Source organism: Oenanthe melanoleuca, chromosome 2, assembly GCF_029582105.1.
Source record: "Oenanthe melanoleuca isolate GR-GAL-2019-014 chromosome 2, OMel1.0, whole genome shotgun sequence".
Taxonomy (NCBI): Eukaryota; Metazoa; Chordata; class Aves; order Passeriformes; family Muscicapidae; genus Oenanthe; species Oenanthe melanoleuca.
The window spans coordinates 63,060,093-63,080,068 of record NC_079335.1 but is presented as its reverse complement, the minus strand read 5'-3'; the positions used below and the strand labels follow the sequence as shown (position 1 = coordinate 63,080,068).

At 39.8% G+C, this 19,976-nt stretch overlaps 1 protein-coding gene and 1 long non-coding RNA gene across 5 annotated transcripts in view; one reads left to right on the top strand and one right to left on the bottom strand.

The window, feature by feature from the left end:
- Positions 1 to 204: 204 nt before the first annotated feature.
- LOC130249391 (uncharacterized) lies at positions 205 to 18,406 on the top strand. 2 transcript variants are annotated; one of them, XR_008839786.1, is made up of 5 exons: positions 205 to 346; positions 3,377 to 3,571; positions 4,089 to 4,260; positions 5,419 to 5,491; positions 18,196 to 18,406. It is a non-coding gene; the product is annotated as an uncharacterized LOC130249391 (long non-coding RNA). The 2 variants fall into 2 exon arrangements; XR_008839787.1 differs by lacking the exons at positions 4,089 to 4,260; positions 18,196 to 18,406 and having other exon boundaries at positions 231 to 346; positions 5,419 to 5,769.
- The window catches only part of LPCAT1 (lysophosphatidylcholine acyltransferase 1), a 64,492-nt gene continuing 50,900 nt past the window's right edge, over positions 6,385 to 19,976 (bottom strand). For 2 of the 3 annotated variants that reach the window (XM_056484138.1, XM_056484135.1), the window contains 2 exons: positions 18,160 to 18,298; positions 6,385 to 13,978 (listed from right to left, as the gene is read on the bottom strand). In XM_056484138.1, the coding sequence (XP_056340113.1) occupies positions 13,794 to 13,978; positions 18,160 to 18,298 (324 nt within the window). In that variant the 3' untranslated portion in view covers positions 6,385 to 13,793. The remainder of the gene's footprint in view (positions 13,979 to 18,159; positions 18,299 to 19,976) is intronic. The other variant, XM_056484137.1, reaches the window with a different exon arrangement.

Sequence of the window (19,976 nt, the reverse complement as noted above, 5' to 3'; positions counted from 1 at the left end):
CCGTCCCGCCCCGACGGACAGCGCGTCACTTCCGGCGCGGGCGGGAGGCCCCGCCCCCCGGCCCGGCCCGGCCCCGCCGGCCCGGCCCCGCCCCTCCCACCGGGCCGGCGCCGGGAGCCGCGCGCGCCCCGCGGGCACCGAACGGCCCCGCCCACGGCGCGCGCTGCGGAGCGGCGGGGCGGCCGCTAGGGGGCGCCGCGCGCGCGGCCCGGGACGCTGAGGGCCTGCGGCCGGTCCAGGGAATGGCGCTGGAGCAGCAGAGGGAACTGGGGGTGTTTGGCCCGGAGAAAAAGGGTCTTGGGGGCACCTTAACACCCTTCAACTCCTGAAAGGAGGCGGTAGCCAGGTGAGGGTCGGCCGCTTCTCCCTGGTAACGGGATGAGAGGACAAAGCCTTAAACTGCACGAGGGAATTTAGGTTGTACTTCAGGAAGAATTTCCTCACAGAAGGGGTGATTAGATGTTGGAATGGGCTGCCCAGGGAGATGGAGTTTGATGATGGATCCCTGCGAGGTGTTTAAGGAAAGGCTGGACCTGGCTCTTTGTGCCACGGTCTGGCTGATGGCATAGGTTGGACTCGATGATCTCAGAGGCCTGTTCCAAGTGAATGGATTCTGAGTGACTCTGTGATTACCATCACTATTAGCGTTATCACCATTATTGCCATCAGTCACACTCTGCTCTTTATGCCTGAGCCTCAAACATTGTCCCTCAAGTGAGCTGGGAAGGCTCTTCCTGTCCCTGTGCATGAATTGAAAAAAAAGGCATTTCTCTTGGCTCTTGCATGTCTGCTCATGTGTGGGTCAACCAGAAGAAGGTGATGATGTGACTACGCACCTCAAGTTCACCTCAACTGAGAGGCTTGGGCAGAAGAGGCACAAGCACGAGTTACAGCTCAGTGCCCCAGCAGCTCAGCAAAGTGGCACAACCAGGAGTTTCTTTGCAACACAAATGAGAGAAAACAGACACTTGGGAGACTGAAGGGCATTCAGGCCTGTCCTGGTTTCAGCTGGGATGGTTAATTGTTTTTCCTAGTAACTGGTACACATGAGTGTTTAGCATGAGACTGATGGCAGCACACTGATGGTTTGGTTGTGGCTCAGCAGAGTTTACCCCAAGCCAAAGACTTTCAGCATTCTATGGTCTGCCAGTGAGGAGGTGCTGGGAGGCAGCATAGCTGGGACAGCTGACCCAAACTGTCCAAAGGGATATTCCATACCACAGAATGTCATGCCAGTATGTAAACTGGGGGTTACTGGGATGGGCTGATCACTGCTCAGGAACAGGGTCTGGCATTAGTCAGCATGTGGTGAGCAACTCTATCATGCATCAGTTGTGCTTCTTGGGTTTTATTCCTCTTTCTCTTTTTCTTGTATCAGTTTTCTTAACAGTAATAGTAATAGTAATAATAGTAGTAGTAGTAATAATAATAATAATGATAATAATAATGACAATAATAATAATAATAATAATAATAATAATAATAATAATAATAATGAACTTTACTTATCCCAGTTCACAGGTTTTCCATTTTTCTCATTCTCCTCCCCATCCCACTGGGGGAGAAGAAAGAGCTGCGTGGTACTAAGTTACTGGCTAGGGTTTATCTACAGCACTTCTTTTTGGCATCTGATATGGGGCCCAGCAATAGTGACAAATCTGAATAGAATGCATTATAACAAATACAAATATTCATTATATTAGTTTCATAGTTGCTGGTCACGGTGTTGATTTATTTGGTCTCAGAGTTTGTGTGCTTTATCTTAAAGTTGCATTATGTGTTCCCTTACTTGCAGTATGTGTTCCCTGTTGTGCTGTTTATCACTGTGGGGACAAAGCCAAGGTTATAATTTGGTTGTACTTTGCAACTCTGGCTTATGATATGATGGAATGGCTGGCTGTGGAACTAACCTGGTGTTTGTACTCAGCACTGCTGTCAGCTCTGGACTTTGGGAGCCATCTGTGGAAAACTATTAATAATTATGCCTTTTCCTTTTCTCCTTGGAGAACCAATCCATGGAGGAGACACCTTTTGAAAATTTGGAATTGGTTGTTCAAACCAGCCTGTTCCTATTGCTATGTCTCCTGCATGTGTTCCAGGTCTGGTCTAAGGTCAAACAGCTATTTAAGAATCCTACCCAGAGACCTGCTCTGGGACTGGATGCTTCCCAAGTGGCGGGATGTGGGGGTGTATTGGATTTGCACTGCATTGGTAGCAGGAGGGGCGTTGCAGTGATGGCTCTTGTAAGAAGCTGCCAGAAGCTTCCTCCATGTCCAGCAGAGCCAATCCATGGTAGTCCCAAAGCTGGATATGCTGCTGGTCAAGGCAGGGCCAAATAGAAATGGTAATGCCTCTATGATAGCGTATTTAAGAAAAAGTTTTTGGGCAGATGTAATTTCAGCCAGAGAAGAGCAGGATGAGAACACGTGAGAGGAACAACTCTGCAGACACCAAGGTCAGTGGAGAGGGAAGGGGAGGAGGTGCTCCAGGCACCAGAGCTGAGATTCCTCTGCAGTCCAGGGTGCAGCCCATGGTGAGCCAGCTGTGCCTCTGCAGCCCATGGAGATCCACAGGAATGCAGAGATCCACCTGTGGAGAAGTCTGACACCTTAGCAGATGAAAGCTGTGACTCCAGGGGAAGCCCAGGGAGAGAGGAGCCCATGGTGGAGCAGCCTGCCCTGGAAGGACTGCACCCTGCAGCAAAACTGCTGCAGCAGTTTTGGGAGGATTGCTGCCCATGGGATGGAGTCATGCTGGAGAAGTTCACGGAGAACTGTGTCCCATGGGAGGGATCCTGTGGCAGAGCAAAGGAAGGGCTCCTCTCCCTGAGCAGTGGGAGAAATGACAGGTGAACTGACCATCACCCCCATTCCCTGTTTCCCTGCACCACTGGGGGAGGAGGTAGAGTTGAGAGGGAGAGAGAGGTGGGGGGAAGGTGTTTTAAGGTTTTATTTTATCTCTTCTTATACTGCTCTGACTTTGTTAGTGATAAAATTAATTAAATCTGTAATTCTATCGTGTTTTGTCCATGACAGTATTCCATGAGTGAGCTCTCCCAATTCATATCTCAACTCATGAACCCTTTGTTACTGTCCAGTTTTGGAGGGATGTGAGAGAAAAGCTTTGGTGGGAGCCTGGAATCCATCCAGGCCAACCCACTACAGGGGGACAGCATGGGCCAGTACCCAGGACAGTGGGCACCTCCAACATGTTGCAACTTCACCCTTGAACAAGTACGGACAGTGGAAAAACTAGTAAAATCTGGAAAAATATGCTGGTGACCTGGCTATTCCAGAGAGAGACAAATGATTGCAACATGCTGGGGTCTGGCCCAGGCCAGACTGGGTTCTCTTCATCCTTACTCATTACCCTCAAGGGAGAAGGTCTCTGGATCTTATGACAAGAAAAGAGGCACTGCAGCTACTCCGAGCCCCGTGACAGGCACAGCACCAACCCATGCTGATATCAGCTGCCCCTGGACACGAGAAGACATGGATGCAAAAGTCACCTTGTTTACTAAAGGAGAACAAGCTGAGGTCACCCCAAGAACATGAGGAAGAGGCAGAACAAGGTGGGATCTTCCAACATTGGGATACACATTTAGCAAAGGCCACGTGCTTAATCAAGCCCAGAGGACCTGCCAATTTGGCTAGCCCTACCCAATCAAAGCTTTTATGTACTTTCATGTGGAAGGTGATAAAGTTCCTGTAATGCATGCAAAAAATATGCTGGGTTATTCCTGCCTTGGGCAAAGGCAAACCCATTTGTGGGATGAATTCCATGTCTGCCAGAGGAGGTACACATTAAGCTGGAAGGGAGCATGTTCAGGGCAGCTGACCAGAACTGTCCAAAGGGATATTCTTTACCATAGAACATCATGCCCAGTATATAAACTGGGGCGAGTTGCTGGGAGGGGCAGATCACTGCTCAGTGAGTGGTCAGAGGGTGCTAAGTCATTATGTTACGCATAACTTGTTTCTTTTGGGTTTTAGTTCTTTGTTGTCACCTTTTTCATTATTATTTTATCTTATTTCAACTATTAAATTGTTCTTACCTCAATCCTCAGGTTTTTCCTTTTTTTTCCCCAGTTCTTCCCACCAAGGGTGGGGGGAGAGTGAGCAATCAGATGCATGATACTTAGTTGCCAGCTGAGGTTAACCACAACTCCGTCACTTGAAATTAGAGGATAACATTCGGTAAAACACTAGTAAGCCTCGCCATGAAATCTTTATATCATCCTGAATGTCTGTCATTTCTTTGGTGAGCTTCCCCAGTGTTTCACTTTTATTCTTTATACTGTTCATATTAATGCTTTGGCTTACACCCACTGGACCTCAGAGGATGGCTTTTTTCCACCCTCTATTATAATTTTTTCAGGTATATAGGTGTCTGGAGTGTTGCATCCCTCTTGTCTGTTTCCTGGATAAAAAAAGATAGCCAGAGCTAATTCTGAGGGTTTTGTTTTTTTTCCCACCCCTCCTTCCCTCCCTTTAAACCCCTGTATTTCATCCTCCCAGGTGTCAGGTAAACACACACTGTTTTTCTACACACATTGACACAGCAAACACACATCAACATATATGCCTAAACATCAGTTTTACAATTATGGTTTTATCCTTTCCCATATTGTAAACTCTGTTGTTAAAAAGTAATAAAAAAAAAAGTGAAAAAAATCCAGAGGAAACCAAGTATTTTTTGTTTATTTTTTTTTAATTTGGCTTCACGCTGAAAATTTAATTTACAAGCCATTCATGAGGAAAATGTCCAGTTGGGGAGAATGAGCCATGATTGTGTAACTGCACTCAACACTTGTAGTGTATCATTTAGGTCCCTTTCAGTAAATCACCATACAGCTACTATAGCACAGTTTAAGCACCTACATCATATGCTCACTTCATCACACCCTGTAGTCCATTTTAACCTATCAGACAAGTAACAAGAGAAGAATGCTCAAATTGAGGTATTTCCTTTAAAAATTTACTGATCACTGGCATTCAGAGGTAATGTTAAATTATAGTTTTAAACATTGAAAAAATGTACAAAAACCAAGTTCATTTTTAAAAAATATTATCCTTAGTCTTCCATGCATGTTAATAAAAAATATAAAAATCAAATTTATAACACTGAAGCTATACCTTTCATTCTGCAAAAGTATTTCCACAATTGGAGCCACAAGGTATGGTCATCTTTAGTACAATACTTGTTTTTGCTCTTCATTTTATGAAGTATAGTCAGTTCAGTGCAAAGGTAATAATCTATATACACATATCATTAGAGCCAAATGAGGGAAATTTACAGCAGAAAATATGCATTTAGATCATTATTATCCAGTAGCACTATATATTGTTACAGATTTACACTGCACATCCAAGGGCTCTTACAATAAAAACCTTTTTTTTTTTTCTTTAAACACACCAGGTCTGTTTGAACAGCCTTGAAGTCAGCAACAGAAGTTGTACCACTGATGGAACAACCACGTGATACCTCACAAGTGAGTCCTTACAAAGCAGCTTTCTGCTCTGTCAACACAGGTTTCCAGCTAAAAGCATCCTTTTCATGGCAGTGCCTAACTCGGATTCAGCAGCAGTACAAGAAAATTCAAAATATTGATCATTTCAGTGTTAACTCTTTCGGTTTTGCATTTAAAGTTTCAAGTGTGTTCAAAACCATTGTGATTTTTTTTCCCCCAAAATATAAAAATTATATCCTCAATGTAAGTTCAACAACAGAGATCAAAACTAATATCTTTTTCTGAGTTATTTCTCAGCTTGTTGATTACTCAATTTTATTTTTCAAAAAAAGATGAACTAGTACCTGTGATCAAATTAGAAATGTCTCACACCTGGAGAGATACTGGGAATTACAAATAGGTTTAAAAAGTGGTCCCATTTAACAGGTGTCAAATACTTTCAGCACAATGCTGCAACATTTAAGTAGTATAGTACATAATAGAAGGTTAGCTGATGCTGACTCTTGGTCCTCTTCCAGGAAACAAATTCTATCACTTCTAAAGAAATTTACTTCTGACTTCTATTTCTAACATTTCTGATTTACATGGACTCTTAATACCCTTACAGCAATCTGAAAAAGCAATATAAACAAATCACCAAACACAAACAACTATAGAGACAAGCAGCTGCAATGGGTTTGCTTTATGTCTAAGTATATACAGTTGCTAAGGAGACATGTTTAACTTAAAGGAATTCTAATTCTCATATTTAAAAATACAATTTCATTTTTAGATGTTTACTTTAAAACTGCTTTTTTGTCTGGAAAATACAGCACTGGCTAACCTAAATGTCCTTTTTGAAATATAAGAAATATTTTGCTTGAAGTTCATTATAAAAGCAAACATAGAACAAAAAAATATATACTTAGGCCATAAAAGATCTTTCAAAGTTTATTTCTTTAGCATTTAAAATACAAAATTGTCGTCATGCTGGATAGTGAATAAAAGATGTATTTGGGTTTTCCCCATATACATTCATAGACTTAGAAACAACCTATTGTCAGATGAATTTCATTTCCAGTACCATGGTAGGATGAAAAGTGTCTGAGCGTCAGCTTTTTTCAGTACCCATGAGGAGACTTTGTTTGCAATCACATTTATAGATCCTGCATTTTGAACATGGAAGTGAACAGGCTCACACTGAAAGAGATATATATATATAGCAAGTCAGGAGTCAATCCAATTTAAGGTTTTGCTGTAAACTTCTAATACTCCTAATTTAATATCTTGTTGCTCACAGGAACAAGGACAATCTCATAAGCTCTTTGAGACCTGCTGTCACCTAAATACACCTGCAATGGCTGAAGTGTATGAAAAGAAAAAGCAGTTCTGTACCTGATGGCAGGCATGAGCTAAAGTAGTACGTGGGCTTTTAGTTTTGGGTAGCGTTACTAGAACAGGACTCGAATATTCACCTGCTGCTCTCAGCTCAGGGAGGAAAGTCCATGTATGTCACTTCAGCTTAAGAGGCAGCAGGGTCTCCCTCTGGCTGCAACAAGCCTACAAAGAACAGACAGCACAAGCAAGAACTAGGGATCCAGTAAACTGAATTCACCAGCCCAAGAGGCAGAAAAGATCCTTCTTTACTATGGGAAGAGGCCAACTGCAGAGTGAAAGCTTTGCTGCCATGCTGGGCATGGATGGGATTTTCTGCTTGCTGGTTTGGGATCAGAAGTTCAGCCTGATTTTTCTTCAGCTGACTTTGGCTCAGAACTGGCACTCTTAAATAACACCCCATTGATAGTATAAAAATAGAGTATTACAGAAGTCATGACTTTTTTTTCTTGCTTCTGACATTTTTGGTCAAAGTGAAAAAACTGAAATGTAACACTCTACCAACAGATTATCATACAGCACCTTTTTTGAGATCCCCAAGCTGTCTCAAGTGAGCTCTGATGTTCATATGGCTCTGTGCAACTTAGCTCAGAATAAAGCATGATAAATGTATTCATAAAAAATACCCCAAAGAGCTAAGTTATGTAACAGGAATAACTTACTGAGGTGCAATCAGTGCTACGGTGATTCTACTGTTTCTGTTCCCAGACACTGATCATTTGAAAACTCTAAATACATCTATACCCCAAAGCTGGCTTGCAAAGGAGTACTCTGCTCTGCTACCCTGCTAAGGAAAGTAGAATAAACAGCCACTGCCACCACACAACTAGTAAACTGATTTTGGATAATAAACTTGCAAGACAATCTAGGCAGTGTCAACCAGTGTGTAGAAATGTCTCAGCATATCTCACAGAAACATAAACCCTCTATTTTATAAGCCTCTTATATCCTCTGGTCTCTTGGTATCACCCCCATCAGTTTAATCACATTATACATGATAAAGCACATCACACCATCTGGGGAAAAAGAAACTGCTTTTTACATAACAAATCACTCTTCCACTTGAAGAAGTCAAAGTCTTTATTATCTTTAAAGAAACCTGGAATGTTTCCTAGAGAAAGAAACTGTTTTGACTTGAGCACTATGAGATGCAGGAAATACTCACAGACCCAAGTCCAAACACATCTAAAGAATGTCCTGTTTGCTGCTATGTTCCCTTTGTAGTTTTACCTCAGTATTACCATTTATACAAGGTTTGACCACAAGGTATGGACCAGCATTGTATACCCAGTTCACCACCATAGCTATTCCACAGAATGATCACCTTTGTGCCTCTGAGGTGTGCTAGAGGGCTTTTACCTGTAAGATCTTAGGGTTCCTGTCATGTTTTGAATACTTTTCTCCATAATTCAAAGAAAAAAGGCAGGGTGAGAAGATGAAATCTCACTGTCTACACTGCCAGTGACCAAGACATTACTGGGATGTTGCAGTACCTTCAAGATGCTGCAGTACTTTCAAGAAATCGCCTTCTGAGCAAAGACCACCCAGCTTAAATTTTACCTAGCCAGGACAGCAAAATTACCTGAATGAACACGTCAGCCTTTCTGCTCATGTGTGAAACAGATCTTGCAGTTTTGCTGATCAATTAATAATTTAATTAATTAGTAATTAATTATCAACAACATTGATGATAACTCCTACTTTCCATTTTGTATTCTTCCTTTTTTTAGGTAATGATGTATTCAGAATAATTTGTTAATTTAAATTTTCCTAATCAGCTGAAGCTCAGATACCTAAAAAGTAGCAAACTCTTTGAAGTGTCTGGTTCACAGGGAACTTCCGTGCCTCAATATGGCTTTAGGAGCGAGATTTGAGTTTTGCTAATGTAGAACTCTTGGCCAGCATATTCGTCATTTCCTATTTCTAGAGCACTTATGAAAGCTCTGCTAGAGAAAAGAAACAGAGGCTTCACATTAAGTAAAATGCAACATTTCACAAAGTCTTATGACCCACACTCTGACCTAAAGAAAAACTGAACTTAGTTGGTCAGAACGTTTAATGAGAATTTTGTTTTTTTCTCCAGCCTAGTTTAGTCCTGTAGCGCACGCAAAGCTGTGCTTACAGGTTTTCTTTTTCTGAGATCACAGGATCTACAGCATATGCTACTAGAGTTCTGCAATTAGTATTTTTTTTAGCCAGGGCAGGTTTTGTTTTTATTTATTCTTTTTTATTTGTCCTTTAATGAGAATGCTATTTTTGAAGGAGCAGAGAGCAGGTGACTAAAACAGTTAATACCAGAAGCTGTAGTTACCACATGGTAATATAAAAGTAGGAAGAATAATTTAATGCCTAAAGACAAACTTATCAGGGAACTCATAAATAAATAAAATCACACCTGCTTTAAGAATTTATCAGATGTTAAAGTGCAATAATGACTTTTCCAGGAAAATGTTTACTGCATTTTATGAATACAAAAATACTCCAACCACCCCAATGCTTTAATTAGCTAACAAAGGTATTCAGCTTGCATGAAGATATTAATAAAGAGCTCTGTGTGACACTTAGCTGTTTACTTCTGGCAGCTGTGTCACTAAAGAGGTTGCATCACTTCCCTACTGCACACGTGTCCTTTTCAACCCCTGTGACCTAAGGATTTATACCTTGAAAATGGGATTAGCAAACACACACACACATCTGCTTGCTATTTATCACACCCAGATCATTCTAGCTACAATAAACACATCAAAATATATAGTGTAATTAATTAATATAAAACTGAGTGTACAGCCTAGTTTCTCTATAAGGCCTATAAATTTCCTATGAAGCATTTGAAATTTATCTGCTACAGCAAAAAACTCCCCCAAAAATCTGTAATAACACTTGCCATACTGTTTTGGAGACAGTGGTTTAAACACGCTTTGCACCTACTGAGTATTTGTTTGGTTTTAGTGGGGTTTCATTATGGTTGAAAAAGTGTAAATGAAACAACAAAAAACCAAATCAACCCCCCAAAACTTCAGATATTTTGGATTTTGTGGTTTTCTGGGTAACTTTAAATACTTGTTAGGCATATGAGAAGAGATACCCAGCAGAAGAGAAGCAGCCTTGGCTGGGTATCTCATACAATATGTAAAAATTCAGGTTGATGCAAGAATTCTACTGGCAAGGGATGGCAGTGTTATGTAAGAGTACAAAAATGCTCATCAGAAATGTCACACCCCTGCAGTTTTTGTGTAAGGATAATTTAAGTTAAAATAGTTGCAAAGAACCAAAGTAATTTCTGCATATGTCTCCGTGTAAATTTAGGGGGTGTTAATACTACCCTGTTAAAATATAACAATCTGCCTATAGAATCAGTAATATTTTACTTGGACGCATGCACATGTCATTGTTTGGTGAAGAGGGAAGTTTTCACTTCTACTCTAACTTTGCATCAAGTCACTGAAACTTGACTGTCACAATGCAGCTGATCCACAGTCAGATGCCTCTAGAAAAGCTTTTCATCGGGATCTACTGAAACACTCCTGCAGCTGGGGTTTGATGGATGAGTTTTAATGAGCACTGCTGCAGTCATGCAGTATGTTCCAGGCCTCGGCCCTCAGGAGCCTGAGGTCACCACCCTGTGGTAATGTGGCTTCTCTCTCACTACAAGGCAGTCTAGTATTATATACTACAAATGCTAAAATTAATGGAATTATATTAATTAATCTCAGCTTTTGTGACATGATGTGTGATCTAACAATGTTTCCATGCAGCCTGATCCTTCATCCTACCATTCTTCCTATTATGTCTTTATCTCATTTAGTAATTTCTCAAAAGAGGGAGAATCATATTTCCTTCCAGAATCTGTTGTTTTGTCTTATGCCTTTTTTTATTTTTTAATGATTTAATCCACCAGTTTTTAAATGAGTTTTGATCCACCAAGAGTACTTGCTTGTGACTTGTGTTGGTCACTGGCCTCTCCAGCAGCAGCTCTGGACTGAGCTCACTCGTGCACAGGACTTTCAGCACCTCTTCACCCCACAGTGTGACTGGTGCCTGTTTAAGGGACCAGCCTCTAAAGCCCTACTAGAGGCTGCAGCACCCTTCAATACACTCTGTACAGCTTAGATGTACACAAGTACAGTTATTACACTCATCACAGTTACAAAACACCTCACAAATAAAAATAGAAAAAAGAAGTCAATGAACTTATGGGCTTTTATAAGACAGAACCCCCCAAGTTACTCACAGCACACATGCAAATTAGACACAATCATTCTCAGGCAGCTTCAATCAGCTTTCTTTGCTCTTTCACAGATGTGGTCAATGTATCTCTTCCTTTGGAGCTTCTCTCACTTCAGAGTTGTCCATGGGATTCTAAGCTTACCTGTTTCTTCTTTTCAGGCAGGTGTTGGGGAACTCTCTGTCCTTCCTTGCATTCTGAAATTCTTGAATTCCCAAGCTCATAACCAAAGCAAGATATAACTATCTTATATAGCCAGCTTGAGCCACATGCCCTTGTCTTGTAGAGATAGAGTATGTCCAGACTACACCTGCCTTCCCTTACATACTGCATAATTACAGACCTCAGAGACATCTCCCTGTAACCTTGGGGCATGATCAACAAAACCAATTGTCTCTATTGGAGCTGTCTGTCTTCTCTGTTTTCAGAAACTCCAGTGAAGGAAGGCAGGCTGTTCACTGCACCTGAAATAACTCTTCTCCTTCGCTTAACAAGGTGTATTGTAAGAGACTTTTCCTAATGCTTAACTTGCCTTTTCAATTAATAGCCAGCATCTAGCATCCTTGTGGAGAAGTGTCCTTTTTTTCTCTATAGCAACTTTTTCCATATTTAAAGACTGTTCACATCTTCCTTCAGTCTCCTCTTCTTTAGATTAAAGGATACTATTGATCTCTTTTTGAGTACTTTCTGTCCTCCAGACTTTATTCAGTTACACCCCATCTTTCTCAGGTGCCCCAATAGGAACAGGTACCTCAGGTAAGACCTTATCACATCTTACTAACACAGAAATACCACTCTGCTTCTCACAGACCACATGCTCATGCATCCCTCCATCATGAGGAACTTTTCTGCAGCGAAGAGTTAACAGTGTTCAGTTTGACATATTCTGTGCTATCCCTGCCTCAAGATATAGCACAGTAATACTCACTCCCCCCTCTTTGTATCTGACTGTTCTTATTTAAGTGTAGTTTCTCATATGCCTTATTTTTTTAATCAATTTATCCTATTTTTCATGATCAGTTTTAATTCAGATCTTGCCAGCCAGTCTGCTGCTGCCCTGTAAGCTTGGCTTTTGTTACCTAGATAAACCAAAAATTTAATTACCTCCACATACCCCCATAAAGGATCTTTTCTTATAGTTTTTCCTCCTACCCTCTTTATTAAAGCCAGTTCCAGTTTGGAGACCTGCCACATATAGTTTGGGATTTCTAAGGACACATTCCAATAACCTAATGAGCTTTAAAACACCTCCTACTATTTAAAAAATAGTTATAAAAGCACTTGGTACAAACAGATGTCTTTTGCTAAAATTCTTCCCTTTCAAATCTAGTTTTAAATTCCTTTGTGGAAGACTCAAATCTCAATAGTTTTCCACGCACAAAACCCTACAAAACTAGTCAAAAATTACTCAAAAGATTTTTTTTTTTTTGTTTGGAAGCAGAGTTGCCATCACAGTTATTTTGTAAGAGTCATCTTTCTTACTCTTTGAGGCTTTTGTCACATTTCCTAATCAATGAATCTCTGGGCTTTATAATAGTATAGATTTTTCTCTGAGCCCTCCAGTAGCATCCAGTTAAGGCATCTGGCTTTACAAAAGGAACCATAAGTCTTACAAATATAAATGCGGTGGATTTTTTTAACAGTTTTAACTATTCTATATGTTCTATGAAGCACATATAATGTTGCTATAGATATTTAACTAGCACTTCTCCATGATGGCCTGCAACTTGTTGCTGGCTTGGCCTCTGAAATGACTGCAACTTTTCCAACTTGTGCTGATACTCCAAAGTTTCATGATGTATTCCATGCTATGTTACCCGTACAGCTTGCTACAAAAGAAACCTGTGATTCCTGATAAATCTAAATCAAATATAGCTCTGTAAACATCTCCCATAAAATGTTGTGTGGACATGATTTGAATTGGTCATAAGAGAAAAGCACAAACAGTTCAGTTTTGTATTTTCAAACAGTATGTGGCATGTCAGTTTGGAAAGAATTCATGTTTAATTGCATCCGGAAGATTACAGTAGAAAAGTGTTGGGGTGAGAGATAAGGAGCCTTTCCTTTTCATTCTACCATGGAAAGAGAAACAACTTTGTCATTCAGCAATAAAAATAAAAAGTAATCCTTAGCAAGTTTTTGTATTACTGTTTCCAAACTGTTCACTGAAACCAAAACAAAGGGCCAAAGTATGCTTGCTTTGCTCAAGAGAATAATCCCACCAAAATCAACAAGACTGACTATTAGATATGGACAGCAAAGTTTGGCCCCAAATTAACATCCCCAAACTAGGGAAAACACTAATCACCAAAGTGCACTTTACACCATAGTAGCTACAGTTTCTTTATACATGCACAGTTTGTGCGACACTTTGTACATGGAACTAGCCAATGGAATATAAATAAGTTGTGCCGCTTCGTTTTAAATATGAACATTAATAATGAAGCACATTCACATTTTTGCCTTTCAAAGACCTTTCCAAAAAAAATAAAAAACAAAAAACAAAAACAAACAAACAAAAAAACCACAAAAAAAAACCAAAACAAACCACCTTTCCCAAAGTAACCTGGAACATGTTGTTAAATATACCACATATGATTAAAGATGGTATTCAGGTAGAACTTTCACACACAAAACTGGTATTTGCTGTATAATTGGAGTGACTTATGAAAATCCCAAGAAAATACATCCTCTCACCAGGAGAGGAAGGTAACAGTTGTAGTGTTAATTCAGTTTCTTCTGCAAGGGCTTCCTTCGATCTCCACTGCTGTCAGGGCTGAAGTCAGTACAGATACCATTAGGAGCAGAAAGAGATGAAGTCTCCAAGCCGCTCTCAGCTCCCATCTGATCAGCATAGAGATATTCTTCTGCAAAGTGTGGGTGCAACACAGCAAATGTGTAGAAGTCATCTAAAAAAAAAATTGTTGCACAGAATCAGCTCTTTGAAACAGAAGGATGCTAAATTTGAATACTTACACATATATAATCACATGATTTCTTTGGAGAAAAATAGCAGCAGTTAACATAATGCTATCCCCAGTGCTTGTTTTAGCTTTTCAGCATAAGTTTTCCACATCCGCAGAGCTGAGATGCTGCAAAGAGTTATCTAAGCCCTCTGAAAACACTTCAGGCCAGAGCTAAGCTGTATGAAGGGGTAAACAGGCTCAGATTTGTATTAAAATGCATGATGAGCACCACACACCCTGACACAGCATTTCATTATTCATTAGGGAAGTACAGAAGCCCTCCAGCTGAAGATCTCTGAACATCAAGAATAGTCATTTCTTAAATTCTTAAAACTCTTTTGCAAACATGCCCTTTAACGCTTTGCACTCAGTTTGCTTCAACCTAGCACCGTCATGACTGCCTTCTGCTTTCAAGAAAGATTTCAGCATTTTAGAAGTCTCAATATTTTAAAGAATAATACTGAGGAGATAATTTATAACACAGGAAAAAATTCCTGATTTTAATGTTGGATAACAACAGGATAATAAGAAAAGCCAGATCAATTATTGTGGGAGTGAGGAAGCCTTAACATCAAGAAGTAACATTCTGTGTTGAAACTCAGACACAAACTTTGTCTCAATTTGCCCCATATAACTTTATTCAGGATTTGAACACAAGATACCATACAGGATCCAAGCAACAAGAAACTATTCTTATACTGTAAACTGACACTAGAAAAATCTGGATGTGAATGTTTTCACTAATTCAGGCACCTACAGTGTATCACACACCTCCCACTCAAATTCACTGTGCTATCCCAGAAGAGCTCATGATCAGATGATGATGTGAATTCCCGGATAGCATAGCAGATGACACCTGAAGAAGTCTTTCAAAGGAGTGCCTCCTACAAATGGGCAGGTATGGAAGAAGGGAAACACTGCAGCTTTCCCCTTTCTGCCACTCTTTGAGATGACAATTTTTCAATACTGCAAAAGGCAAGGGAATGCCATATGGCTTACAGGGGCACTGAAGTTGTAGGGCAACCCTACCTCTGAGCTGTTGCAAAGGGATAGGCAAGGAAAAGGCAATAAACATAACTTCATCCTTCCACTCAAAAATGGGGGTATCCTCTATCCACAGTTTATATAGATCTAGAGCATTCTGGACCTATAACTTCCAACAAAAGTTGATGAAGTTTAGGTCATGAAAACAAACATTACCATCTATGTTGAAAAACTATGTACAACAGGCTGATGGATCATATAAATGATATGATCTTCATGAGGAAAGGAGAATCCAAATTGAACAGAGTAGTCTTTCGGATAGATCTCAGTAGGCAGACATTTTGAGTCCTGCTGAAATAAGTCCTGATAGTATTAAGAATATTTATTGAAGCTGTACTCAGCAGAGTGCAATGAAAAGTGCTTGGAATCCCATTTGCCTTATCAGAAATGTGAAACAAGGTGATGTAGAAAGAACCAACTGTTCCAGCATAACTTCTAATCACATGTCTCATCTTGGAGTTCAAATTAAAGGCAACTGTGAAGCATTAGACTGAAGGAAAAGATCACCTCAGTCATCAACCTGGGGAAGAAGGTGACTTCTCACCTCCACCAAAAACAAAGAGACATAAAGAAAGAAAGAACCCAAAGTGGAGTTAAGACTCACATCTACATCTTCACACTATGTATGCATATGTACTACTTCAAGAAGTGTTTCCCATACCCTTGAAATACCCTCCTAACTACTTGATGCTCCTCCTGGAAGCTCTGTGTTCATTAATCTTCCCTAGTTTTCGTTTCCACTAAGCTAAATCATAGGATAATCCTGTGGTTAATATATAATTATTTTAACCAAATAATTCTTCCATTCCCGATTCTTCATCTATAGAGATACTGTGATTATGGCCAATTCTGCCATTTTTTTCTGGCTACAGCAAGCCAGGCAGTCTTCAGAACACTTTCACAGACAATTCAATCAAGAGCTGGTGCAGAGTTTCCTAGAATTTGACATGCCCTCCTAGAGAACCTATTTAAACTCTCTACAAGCATGTCTTAAGACTGATCAACCTTGCCTCTATCTATATTAGACTAAAAGAATACGCTTTGCAATCAAAGTACATCAGAATAACTAAGCCAACTGCACACTGCTTAAGAGCACTGATCTTTGGCAACCATGCAACAAAAATCCAGATTTCCAATAACTCAGATTCACAATTACCAATCTAGTTGCACAATCTTGATTTTGCTCTTGATTATTCTGTTTACCTGCAACCTGAGCTCTTCCTTTGGGATGAGATCTGTGGCTTTAAGGACTCTGCCGTGAGTGCAGCAATTCAGGTTTGATGCCTTAGGTATTTTGTCTTTTTTTCTTACAAGTAAGACTCAACTTAATATTCCTGCTTTAAATTCCAACACCCTAGAAAGGAGATTGTCAGTAGACCTCTGCTATGTGTATCTAAAGTAACATTAGTTCCACCAGACACAATGTTTTGATTTCTCAGAAGTCGTCTGGACTGTATCTTCAGACCCAGGTGGTCCGCAAGTTTTTTCATCTCTCCTTTCTAGGAACTAAGTGCAACAAGTTGAGCATGTGTGAAGTTCCATACATTCTCAGGAAAGGCAAGAGGTTGAATGTTTATGGCAGGAACTTACGATAGAAATGCCATACCAGAAATTTATTTGCAACTTCTAATTCTCTAATCTAATAAATTGGATATTTACTCCTACTATTAAATCTTCAGATATATTTAAATGACATGTTTCTGTTATAAAATGAGCACTTCTCTCAGAAAAAGCATAAGAAAAGTTTCAAAAAAATTGTGTGAACACCATCCTACAACCTACTTTGTGTTGCATCTCAAAAAACTGTTCTTGACTACAGGACATAAAATAGTGAAAATGAGAGCCAAGCACTGCAGTGGCCACTGCTGTGGCTCGATGGTCCAGATTTTCTTGTGATGGGAACATACAATGACCACTTAGGGAAAAAATGCAGATTAAATAAAACTATTAAAGATGAATATTAAAATATGAATTCTTTGGTAACTCACATGACCTGGTCTGAGTTCACTTGGACATGACTACAAATTTAGCTATTCTTAAACAATGAAGGTGCCAAAATTAAAATTCTGCTATGCTTACCAGCTTAAGATATGTGCTGGTATTTTTCAAGCTGCTAATTGGGAGGTGGGGGGAAGAGCTGAGTCACTTCACTACATATTATGAGTTGGAAAAGCAACAGTGATAGGCAGGAAAAAGCAATAGACTGGATGGATGTGGGAATGCTGGGATGTGACAGATGAGAGGCACAGAAAGGAAAGGGGTAGTATAGCAGGAAGCAAGGAGAGAAGATAGCAGTCAGGAAAAAACAACAGTGGCAATGATACTGATTTCAGTAACTCTAAAGTATTTGTGTATTTGAAGCTTTACATACATATTGTATGACTAAAACAGAGGAATTACTATTGTAGGAACTATGATTTACTAACACTGATGTATTAGTTGGTAAGATTTTTACAAATTAAATATATAGTGATTATCCTGAGGGAAAATTAGAACTCTCCTGGAGATACTAAGTATGTTGGCTATCAACAATTCATACTCAAATGATACAACCAAATTTGGAAACTTACTGCATAAAACAAAGAATCTGAAGTAACATGTAAATACTCTGACTCTCAGCAGAATCTATTCACCTCAGTCTCAATTTTGCAAATGCAATTTTCTCGCCTCCTTTCCACCTACATTACAGACTACAGAAAGGCAGTCTGCTTAACCCCTCATTTCCTGCTCCCAGACACAAGAGACAAAGAAAGCTGCTTTAGCTCGGTCTTGTTTTAAAAACACACATCCACGTACATGGATGTCACAGAACAGAATATGCTGAACGAGCTAATTCTCATATTATGTGACTTGATGTGGAAGGGCAAACTGAAAACATGCAAACATGCCATTTGATACCAAAGGTGAAACCCATTTTTTAAAATGTAAATTTACTTGGTTTACAATGTTGGTATCAGTATTGAAGTCACAAAGCCAACTAAAAAAGGTAAAGTTTAATAAAAATGGAACTGCTTTGTTTGTTAACATGAGTGCAGGCAACTGGCATTTTGTGACAATTCAGATGCAGTCAAAATACTTACCATATGTAATCTTTCCTTTTTCTTCTTCATCTACAGCTCTGAAAAGATGCGTAACATCAATTTGTGACACACCCATGGCAGTCTTCAGAATACAAGCTAAATCCTCTTCTGTTACAGTTCCTCCTTCTGACTGGTACAGCTATGGATCAAGACAACAAGATAAATCATTGCAAAGCTGAATGCCAACTCCTATAAACAGCACTACTTTGAAGTAAAGCAAAATAAAAACTTGATATTAGAAATTCTAGTCATTCTCAGACTGATGAGATATATTGAGGATTCCAGATTTGTCTGGATAAAAAAATATCATCATCAGTTCACCTGCGTATGCTTAGAAAGTAAAGCTGGCTATAATCACAAAAAAGTCCTACATTTACATGCCTAACCACTGCAATTACTGTGATATTCAGTGACAACACTGTCAAACATTAACATGTTTTGCAAATGTATAACTGAGAATAATATTCAGTCCCATTGAGCTACATGTCTAAACTTCAAGACAGTCTGTGATATTGGGAGATATATTTAGGTCAGCCTAAATCAGATACCACTTGGTCAGGTGTAGAACTCAAGATTCCTTTGACCAAAATCCAAAAGCCAGCTTGCATAAAACACCTGTATCTAAACAGTATTAATCAGGAGAATCCTAAACCATACACCAGTGATGGTCATATAATTTTCCACAAGAATTTATTCTAGAAAACAATCTTCTGCATAATCTTACATACTAAAGAGTGACCTTACAGAACGAGGTAGCTTTACTACTGACAGGTTGATAACTGCTCATAGTCTCATTCCATCTTTGCATATGTACAGTGTTTTACTCAGAAATGGACCTGAATACTTCAAAACATCTGTATCAAATGCAGCTTCATTAAGGTTCCTGAAAATAACTCAATTTGCCTGTACAATGTAAAGTGAGAGAAGAGAGTTTTTGAAACATTTCTGTCTCCTTTTCAAGCATGACAACACTGAAAATATCAAAAAAACAAAATGTGTAAAAAGTGCTGTTTTGGAAACATCCTTCTAATTTCTCTACATCACTGAGAAGGTGGGAACTGATGAGATTGAACAAAACAGGCATAAGTATGTATTTTTCACATAAGCAGAAGCTGTTGCCACAGACAGCACACCTCAGCAGAATAAAAATATTGAAGTTCCATGGAAGTAAATATATGCTCAAATCAGGAATCTTGCTTTTTGCCCCGGCACCTAACTTGCACGCTGTTTCACAGGAATAGGGCAAAGAATATTTCTTTAACAAAACCTGCTGTGTTTCCACAGAAAAAGTAGTGAGGTAATGGGTGGTCAATATAAACACCATAAATATTGACAAGATTTACAACAGCCTTTAGTTTCTTTAGCAGTTTGGAAAGGAATGTGTAGCACTTAAGCCAGATTGCTGCTCTTAGTCCAAATCCCCTGCCAAGAAGTAGAGAGAGTACACCTAGAGCCAACTACACAGGAGTGCATCCAGGTGTGTTTGGAATGTCTCCACAAAGGATGACTCCGCAACCTCCTTAGGAAGTCTGTTCCAGTGCTCTGCCACCCTCAGCATAATGAAGTTCTTCTTCATCTTGAGGTGGAACTTCTTGTAATTTAGTTTATGGCCACTGGTCCTCATTCTGTCATTGGGCACCCACCTTTGAGGTATGAGGCATTAATGAGATCCCTTCTCAGTCTTCTCTTGTTCAGACTAAACATTCCCAGCTGCCTCAGTCTCTCCTCACTGAAGAGATGCTCCAGACCCCAAATAATCTTTGTGGCCTCCACTGGACCCTCTCCAGCTCCTCCTTGTCTTCCTTGTGCTGAGGAGC